This window comes from Nilaparvata lugens, chromosome 3 (genome assembly GCF_014356525.2).
Source record: "Nilaparvata lugens isolate BPH chromosome 3, ASM1435652v1, whole genome shotgun sequence".
NCBI lineage: Eukaryota > Metazoa > Arthropoda > Insecta > Hemiptera > Delphacidae > Nilaparvata > Nilaparvata lugens.
The window spans coordinates 37,920,221-37,930,311 of NC_052506.1; the positions used below are offsets into that span (position 1 = coordinate 37,920,221).

At 34.2% G+C, this 10,091-nt stretch overlaps 2 protein-coding genes across 2 annotated transcripts in view; one reads left to right on the forward strand and one right to left on the reverse strand.

Moving 5' to 3' along the window:
- Positions 1-919, reverse strand: part of LOC111054311 (nucleoporin Nup37) — a 32,329-nt gene extending 31,410 nt beyond the window's left edge. Inside the window, exon 1 of the mRNA XM_022341318.2 lies at positions 548-919. Within this exon, the coding sequence (XP_022197010.1) occupies positions 548-724 (177 nt within the window). The 5' untranslated portion in view covers positions 725-919. The remainder of the gene's footprint in view (positions 1-547) is intronic.
- A 68-nt stretch (positions 920-987) lies between these two features.
- Positions 988-9,407, forward strand: LOC111054319 (ER membrane protein complex subunit 4). The gene is made up of 4 exons (XM_022341328.2): positions 988-1,240; positions 1,898-2,048; positions 3,661-3,778; positions 8,419-9,407. Exons 1-4 carry the CDS (start codon positions 1,176-1,178, stop codon positions 8,613-8,615), a joined length of 531 nt encoding a protein of 176 aa, XP_022197020.1. The 5' UTR covers positions 988-1,175; the 3' UTR covers positions 8,616-9,407.
- Positions 9,408-10,091: the final 684 nt, after the last annotated feature.

Genomic DNA, 10,091 nt, shown 5'->3' on the forward strand with positions numbered 1-10,091 from the left:
GCTTTAAAGACAGTGGCGAATACACCGGATGTAAGAAATAACTAAGTAAGATTGACAGGCAGGTTGTTAAACAAGCACAGAGCAAAAATGTAAGAGTTTTTAATTAGTAAATAATATTCATTAATTATTTAATTAAGAGTTTTTAATTATTTTTAATTCTGCAGCATGTCAGTTGTGGAAGCAAGGATAACTATTATACGTGTTTATTCACTATTGTGTAAAGACGCAATCTATCCAGAAATGCCTTGCAATTGATCTAACATCTAAGAAATAGAAACCACAGAAATAAAAAAAATTTATATCATAGATTCCTTTTCACAAAAAATGACGTAATTTTTTTTCGATCTCTTACGAGCAATTGAAAAAATATTATGATAATAGGTTTTACGCTTATAACCTACCATAGACCCAAATACTAGAAGACTATAACATAAAAATAAATTGAACTCAGCCGGCTTGGTCGGCAAGATAGTCTCACTTTTTAAGATACGTTAGCATAAGTATAAGGTTGAAAAATTCTATTCTAATTAAAAACAGCAGAACAAACCTGGAATTTTATAATTCTAACTGATATTTGTTTTGGAAATGCAATGCATATTAAATTGTGTGACCACTCAAAAGGAGATAACTCTACTTTTACAACTTGTTCAGATAGTTTGATTACATGAGTTGGGTTAGTCACTTTCACGTTTAGATGAATATTGTCACCAATCTTTGAAGGCATCTTTAATAATTTAAATATATTTAAAAGCTTGAAAACTAAAAGAGCATAAAATGACTACTGTAAATAAATAGTAATGACGAGACTTGAGAACAACAACAACATGTGTAATATTATTTACTGCAAAATTTGTAAGGTTATGTTAAACTTAAAACTTATAACAGCTGTTACTTGCGTGCGAATTGGCGGCTATGTTGAGTATCAAGTTAGCCAACCTAATAAAACATATATTATTTATTGTTAGAAATATCACATTATATTTAGGTTCAATGGAAGAATATTTTGGATCAATAAAAAATTACCTTTCTACGCTATCTGTGATAACACACTATTTGTTATATATCCAATGAGTCCTTCGTTTACAAGATGTCAGAATGTCAGATCACAGCTGATGGTGTTATCAATTGAATTGAATTGAGTTGAGAATTGAGATAATTTTCGATGAATTATAAAAATGGCGTCGTCTGGAAGTAGGTCCAACAACAGAAGATATAAATGGGCCCTTGATTTCAATTATAAGTAAGATTTTTATCTATATGTATGTCTTTAGAAATCTTAGAAATTCTTGATTCTTGCATTTTAATATCCTTACAATAAATATTCTTAAAATGTATTGTTTCCACTAATTAAAGTAGTCACGTAAACCACCGAGTCATTTTCAATTTACACGAATACATCTTGAAAATTAAACTCTGGTTTCAAATGTTGTTTTCTATTGAAACATTCTATACTGATTGAATGTGTTTTCAAATCAATTTTAAAAATGTAATTGAAGATAGAAATTTGATTATAGGTTATGTTAGAGAAACTTTTTTTCTGACGTATCCTAGCTAATTTGCTGGATGTTTTCTTAAAATATTGAAACTGTCGTTAGACTTGTATTACATTCAGACATTTAGTCTCGGTTACCAGTGGATCGCCAGAGACCAAATATTGGCTGCTCAATGTAAAGCATGCTATAGCCCCAGGGACCAGGATTGGCAACCCATGTGAGATATTTGGGTCGCAATAATCTGGTAGTTGGCCGCCAGAATCTAACAACCCTATTGTAATGAGCGCAGTAAGACACTTGGCAACTGTCTGGTTGTTGAAAGTAATAAGGGCAATAATCGATTAGATAGGCCTATTATGTATTTCTACAGAGATTTTTTTATTCAATGTCTTTTTATTTTTCAGGACAAAACAGGAAAGGAGCGTAGATGTTGCATCTCCACCGGGCTATAATCCAGCATTGGGACAAGTCTATACTGAAACTTCGAAAGAATCAGATCCCAATCACTTGATTATAAAAAAGTCATGGGATCTTGCTCTAGGTCCTATGAAACAGGTAAATTGATATACTCTTGGATCTTTACTATTATAAAATTAGAAGGGTGAAATAGAATGATTAAATTGAATGATAAAATTAGAAAAATAAAATAGAATGATAAAACTAGATAAATACCACATCTCCTCACATTCAATCAAATTATATGATAGAATTATTTTTAAAGTCAACAATTTTTTTCAAACATTGCAAACATTGATCGAAATCTCATCCGGAGAGCGATCCGAGTTCCGCGTCCTATCCTCGGAGCTCCGAGCACACATGCTGCGGTCAAATGCAATAGTTCCTTTTGGGTTTCTTGATTTGTGGGTGATGTACTTGGAAAGAAATACAATCAATGATTGCTAAAAGCTAAAACCCCTGCTATTGGTACAAAACATATCAGGCTAATGATTTACTCATCAATTACTCTATGGACAATCTTCAATCTGAATTTGATTTCACTGAACTAAAAATATAATTTCGTACAATAGTTATTCTCCTTATTCTGTTCATATTTGCATTATATACAAAATGTGTTTAGGAGCTATTGCGATGCAAGATTAGAAAGAGTTTATTTTTAGCCTCAAGTTCTTGAATTTTTCCAAATAGAAATTCTGATGACCAACCATTATTTATCTTTAACTTTATATAAATAAATAGCTTATATTGTATTGTTTGGTAAAAAATTATCAACTTCAAAAAAGAAGATACTAACCATCAGCGAGCTAGTATCTGTATTCATTTTCCAATTCCAAACTAGTTCGCATGGCGTTCTTTGTATTTTCTTTCCAATAACTCCTGCTCGGAAGAGTTCACATTGACCGTAGATAATAAGTGTTGAAATGAAATTCAGGTCGGAGATTAACCATTTTATAATAGTAATTAATGAGCAAATAATAATATTGATCTTATATTTTGTCCCCCCTCCTCCATATCAGGCATCTTTTGATCCTCATTGACTCGACTAACTTGATGCCTATTCCACTCAGTTGCTGGTCCAGCCTGGTAAGCTTGGCCGCGTTGGTCTTGACATCCACACTGCAATGTGACAAATGCCCCATCAAGGCCAGCGGTTGCCAGCGCCATGATAGAAATTGAAAATATTAACTAGAATGAACTCAATAAAGACTATAAAAAAGATTAAAAAAGTAATGCAATAATAATTAATAACAATTAGACCTATAGCAACTCTATTACACAGAAAAACAGCAGATCAGATGACAAAACGGGGAACAGCACGCATTGGTTTGATTTGCCAGCGCTGGCCTTCATTGGCCATAGCTCAGATTTTTGTCAAGCGGAGGCCAGCCTAGCGAAGGCCAATAAAGACCAGCGCTGGCAAACCACCTATCCAAACTGCGCTGGTCGTCATTTGTACGCATTGGGTCAACATGTGGATGCGGCACAACTTACTAACCCAAACACAACATATAATTCTGATTCATTTATTTATTACTGTACAGGAGTTGGACTCAACGACAAATAACTAACCCAAACACAACATATAATTCTGATTCATTTATTTATTACTGTACAGGAGTTTGGACTCAACGACAAATAATCAAGAGTATACTAGTTCTTGTAAACAATTTACGAGTGTTTAAGAATTTACTTTTTTATTTGCCTTCAGGTTCCCATGAATCTTCTCATCATGTACATGGCTGGAAACTCAATATCCATCTTTCCAATCATGATGGTTGGAATGCTGATTATTAGGCCAGTAAAAGCCCTTTTCACAATGCAGAATAGTAAGTATAATGTCATTCTCTGTTTTCTGTTGATTAGATGAAGAATTTTTTACTTACTTTACTCTAGTTGACTGTATAGTAATTTGCCAGTCCTTGGTGGACCTTGGCCTCCTTAACACAACGCCTCCAATCTTATCTTCTCTGGAATCTTTGCCGCATGTTGTTCGATACGCCCAGCACACGCAGATCACCAATCACGTCATTCATCCAACTCTTTTACGCCCCCATCATTCTTCCACCCAGCAGTCTAAGTTCTTTCCATATTTATTTTCATCACATGCCCAAGCCATTCTACCCTTTTCGCCTTTATAAATCTTACAATATTTCCTTCACCCATAGCCTCATCAACTTCACTGTTATATCTGGTTCTCCAAACCCCTCCATCACATAATATACAGGGTGTTTCAGAAGTAGTGTCGAGAATTTTAGGGTATTGTACCTGGATGCTAGGAGACTACAAATGTCATATTTGAAGTGTCCAAAACTCAGCGGTTATCCTTATAGCTGCCATTTTGTTTTTTTCACTTAAAAATTTTTATCTCAAGAACGAAATGTTGTATTGATCTGAAATTTGGCATGAATATTTATGCTATGAAGACTCAACTATAAAAAATAAAAAAAAATTTTTTCATTGAAATTTTTCAAAATGGCGGCCATTTTAAATTTTTGATGGCGAATATCTCGAAAACCGTCCATTTTACAGAAAATTTACAAGAGACAAAAAAGATAGCAAATTTTTTCACAATTCCAATGATACCTAATTTATTAAGATTGGTCGAAGAATAACAAAGAAATTAATTTTTTTCGTACTGCATGCATGACCACTTTTCACCATTTAAAGATCAATATTAATTTTTTTTATAATTTCATGAAAACCGTTCTTATTACAGAAATATACAAGAATAACTTTCCTCCAAATTTTATTTTACATTGAAAAATATTAATTTCACTCAAATCGGTTCACTGATACTAATGCAGCAATTGCTCAAAATGCCGTCCTTCAACTTGATTACACAGTCTGCACCTTTCAATCATGGACCGTCGAACTGCTATAAAAGCATTTTCATCATCTTGAATGGCACCTGCTGCAGCAACCACTCTTGCCACAAGGTCTTCTTCGTTTTCTACTGGGGTGCTGTAAACAAGGTCTTTCATATGGCCCCAGAAAAAAAAATCTAAAGGGTTGAGGTCAGGTGAACGTGCGGGCCACGGTACTGGTCCACCCCGCCCAATCCACCGCTGACGATAGGTCATGTTCAGAAAGTCCGTAACAACATTTCCGAAATGAGCAGGGGCACCATCATGTTGAAACCAAATATTATATCTGTTTGCAAGAGGCACATCTTCCAAAAGTTCTGGTAGTATGTCTCTTAAAAAAGTAATGTACGTGGGAGAATTCAGACGATTAGGAAGAATGTATGGTCCAATCACGCGATTACCTAAGATACCCGTCCAAACATTCAGCGAAAATCTATGCTGATAACCACGCACTCTGACCTCATGAGGATTGTCTAAGGCCCAGACGTGACTGTTGCGAGAGTTGAAGATTCCTTCTCTTGTAAAGCTGGACTCATCGGTAAATAACACATTTTCTAGAAAATTTGGTTGGATAATGTCTTGCTGAAGAAACCAACGGGCACAATTTACTCTTGGCTCATAGTCGCGTTCAACCAATGAGTGAACTTTTTGAAAGCGGAAGGGGTGAAGTCTTTCCTTGTTTAGTACACGCCACACAGAAGAAGCACTTGAATTGATTTGCTTTGCAACTGCTCTCGTACTCGTTCTAGGATTGAAATCGAATTTCTGCAATACTTCCTCTTCAAAAGCAACATTTCGAACTGCTCGAGGCCTACCAGCAATTACCCTGTTCCGTTCAAATGAACCAACTTCTCTCAGCCGATTGTGAGTTCTTGTGAACACCTTGTCGGAAGGGGGACGGCGGTTTGTAAATGCAGCTGCATACATTCTTCTTGCTTTGGTCGCATTGCCAAGAGCTGCTCCATACATGAAGTGAATATCGGTGTACTCCAGCGAACTAAATTCCATTACAATAATTAAATATTTGTGTAGAAGCAACGTAAGAAAATATTGAAACTGGAAATTTAAGATAGAAATAAGACCTAGGAAACGTGAGACTAAGAAATAGGAAGCACTACATCTGGTTCTTTACTTTTAATGAAACAACAATACTTTTACAAGACAAACATTATCATCTGAAAATCAATGTAAAATCATCTGTTTGCCCATATGGAGCCATACCGAGTTTCAAAGCTTCATCTTAAATACATCTGGAATCAAAAAATTAATATTGATCTTTAAATGGTGAAAAGTGGTCATGCATGCAGTACGAAAAAAATTAATTTCTCTGTTATTCTTCGACCAATCTTAATAAATTAGGTATCATTGGAATTGTGAAAAAATTTGCTAACTTTTTTGTCTCTTGTAAATTTTCTGTAAAATGGACGGTTTTCGAGATATTCGCCATCAAAAATTTAAAATGGCCGCCATTTTGAAAAATTTCAACGAAAAAAATTTTTTTTATTTTTTATAGTTGAGTCTTTATAGCATAAATATTCATGCCAAATTTCAGATCAATACAACATTTCGTTCTTGAGATAAAAATTTTTAAGTGAAAAAAACAAAATGGCAGCTATAAGGATAACCGCTGAGTTTTGGACACTTCAAATATGACATTTGTAGTCTCCTAGCATCCAGGTACAATACCCTAAAATTCTCGACACTACTTCTGAAACACCCTGTATAATCTTTTTCTCGAATGACTTTAGTGCTCTTTCATCCCTGCTCAGGAGTGTCCAAGTCTCAACTCCTTAAGTCACAACCGGTCCGATTAACGTCTTGTACATTTCAACTTCAGTTGCTCTTGATATTATTCTACTCTTAAAAATCCTTTCATTGGCGAAATATGCTCAATTGTCCATTATAATTCTACATAATTTTTGGCTAGTCTTATTGTCGGCTGTCAGTGTTACTCCAAGATATTTAAACTCACTGACGCCTTCAATGACGCGATCGTCTGATAGTATCAAGTTGTCTACTTGCCTTCTTCTTTCATTTGCAGACATTCTCATGTAGCCTACTTAGTCTTTCCAGTATTCATTTCTCAAAACCCAACTCTCTTGCTTGCTCTTTCATTCTACTGAAAATCACCTTTAACTTATCCCGATTTCTTGTTATTAACAACACATTATCAGCGTAGGCCGGTATTTGACTTGTTCTGTTAACTATTGTATCACTTGTACCTATCTTCTATTAGTATTGTTTCGAGAATCAAATTGAAGGGGGTTGTAACATTGAATGAGTGGCTTAGTTTATTCCCTATCTTAACTATCTTAATGAAGAATTTTTTAAAAAGTTAACATGTAAATGTTTCACTATAATATCCGATAGTGCTATCGGACATTAGATAATAATGTATATATAAGATAATAGAGCATTCTGAATGATTATTATTAGAAAATTGAGTATTTTTGTAATTTTTCCTTATTATTCAAACCGTAATAATTTTTCCCTTATAAAAATATGACAAGCTTATGGACAACTCTAAACTCCAAATTTCCAAAGCCCACAGGTCACAGCTAAGCCCTATAAGTCTTTTAAACTCCACGCGCTTCAATTTTCTATGAGATTGAAAATGATTAATGATGAAAATGATAGAAGGTTAATGTGTGCATCGCCCTTGTGTTTTGTTTCTTTTTCTGTCGTTCCAAGCCTCTCCATGTCAGTCTTAACATGTTGCAACCATCTATGTCTGGGTCTCCCACAGGGTCTTCTTCCTGGGTGCTAAAACTTTTTTTAGATCAAAGGAGCATCTGAACGTCTAAAACGTCCAACACACAATCAACTAAGTGAGGCACATCATGGAAGATGAAAAACAGCATAAGTGTATCAAGAAGTTAGGTACTGGAATGTAAAAAAAAACGTGTTGAAACGTTCATTGCAGCAGAAGGTGTTTAATTCCACCATCTACTTTTTGATAAATAAGTGTATTGCTCGTAAATTACTTTCTCAAATTTGTAAAAAAATCACTTATATTTTATTTCATTTTTTAGAATTATTATCATTGTGTTGCGTAGTAATTGGATCACTCTGTATAATATTAAATATTAGTAGCTGAAACCATAATTTGAATTATAGTATGATGGTGGCGGGCATATTATTTTATTCTTGTCTTCAATATTGAAAGGTTCAATTCTCAGCCAATTGTTATCAAAATCAGAGCTTCTTGATCTATTTTATTTTAGAGGAAACTTTTCTTAGAGAAAAAATGTTATCCACCAAGTTATATCTCAAAATAATAAAATAATCTTACAAATACGCCTTTCTTGTGACCAAACTAATGCGACTCTTATTTGTTACCGTCTTTTTTATGTCCAGCTGGCAGTCTGCTGGCTGAGGAGGCGACAGTTGAAAGTTCAGATGTAACGTAACAGAATACACGTTTTGCTATTAGAAAACAACATTGAAGAAGAATACACGTCTTGTTATGAAACAGATTAAATGAGCTAAATTTCGGCACCGGTTGCAACGACTTTTTTAGTCGGCTAGTTCGATGGCTGAATTTCACCTTGACTATTTGATCCGAATGCTGGCAAATAATTAATTGTGTTTTCACTTTGCAGCATTCAAGATGATCGAGGGCAGTCATTCAGCTAGTCAGAAGTTTGTCTATTTCCTGGGCAACATACTGAACGTTGGTCTGGCGCTGTTCAAATGCCAGTCGATGGGTCTGCTGCCCTCGCATACATCTGATTGGCTAGCCTTTGTCGAACCACAAATTAGGATGGAATACTCCGGAGGAGGACTTCTCCTCACTTAACGACAGTCATTCTATTCCAATCATTAATTTACTATTATACTGGACGGGTGAATGTCAATATAGCATTGAACTTACTGGACCCACTTCAAGATGCCACATCATAAACTATTACCTATTGTATCTAAAGGTATATCCTTTAAAATTTGACAATTGATAATCAAAATTAATTGACAAGCAACACGTAAAGTGTCAATGTTATATCATTTGATCATTAGGTATACAGTAGAGTTGATTCTCTGGTTGATGAGTACTGACCAGCATGCTGACTGAGTTTACAGTTCATCAGCTGTGAAGTACTAGATTTCTCTCATTATAATTTCATATTTCATTAATTTAAACTGTAAATTTATCTCAATCGTAGACGTTAGAATAATGTAAAAGTGTTCAATTTATTCAATTATCATTGCATGCTTTATTATGAAACCCTGCTACTGTACAATTTAATCATATATCTCATATTTAAAAAAAATATGGGGTAATTAGTATTCGTTGAGGACTCGAATCAGCTTATTCTCATTCAAGGATTATCTACAGATCAACACAACACTGCTATTATAAAAATCAAATTTATGCCTAATTAATTTTTGAACGGAAATCCGTTGATAATGTATTGAACAGTGCAAACTGTACCCATCTATACTGTATCTACGAAGTCATAGTACATTCTTGGCATTTATGAAATTCCAAGTAGTATAAGTGTATCTGGTTCAGATTACTAGAGTAAGTTTGCAAGTGTTGGATGTATTTGTATTTTGTAAATAATATTAATAAAGCAATATAATGAGTGCTGAATTGATGAAATTGTTCAATTATCTAGATTCCACCCTATTTTATATTGTGTTCTCTGAATAATGAAAACTTGATGTACAACTATGCAATTTGATTAATCAATTACCAGAAAAATGTGCATAAGTTGAGATAAATTTCAACTTTCAACATCCTTGATATTATAATAGTCGTTACATTCACAATAAAATAGTCATTATACTAGAGAGGTAGTGCTTCCCTGGCATTTGCTTTATATTTTTAATCTACTCTATACTATGAAAGAAAAAGTTGCCTGTAAGCATGCACGAGATATGATACACGATTGACGCATCATCACGTCTCAACTACCAAACTGATAAAATTGAAATTTTTCACAAATATAAATTTACCAAGGATTGTTCCAGGCATATTTTTATAATTATTTATTTTAACAATAAAAACTAATTTATTTAATTTGTAAATATTTTTTTATACAATGTCTACGTCAAGAGAAGAGCCCTATTAAATTTCTACTTCTTCCAACACATTGGTAGCAGCGTTCCAAAACGAGATATTCTGGAAGTGAAGATTGCCGGTTGGATACCAGCCGGTTTTATACATGTTTCCTTCGAATTTCCTACTTGAAAGACGTGATTTTTCATGTGGCGGAGCACGGGTTTACACCCACTTGTGTACGACAACTTATCCCACCTGGATAATCCCAGGACG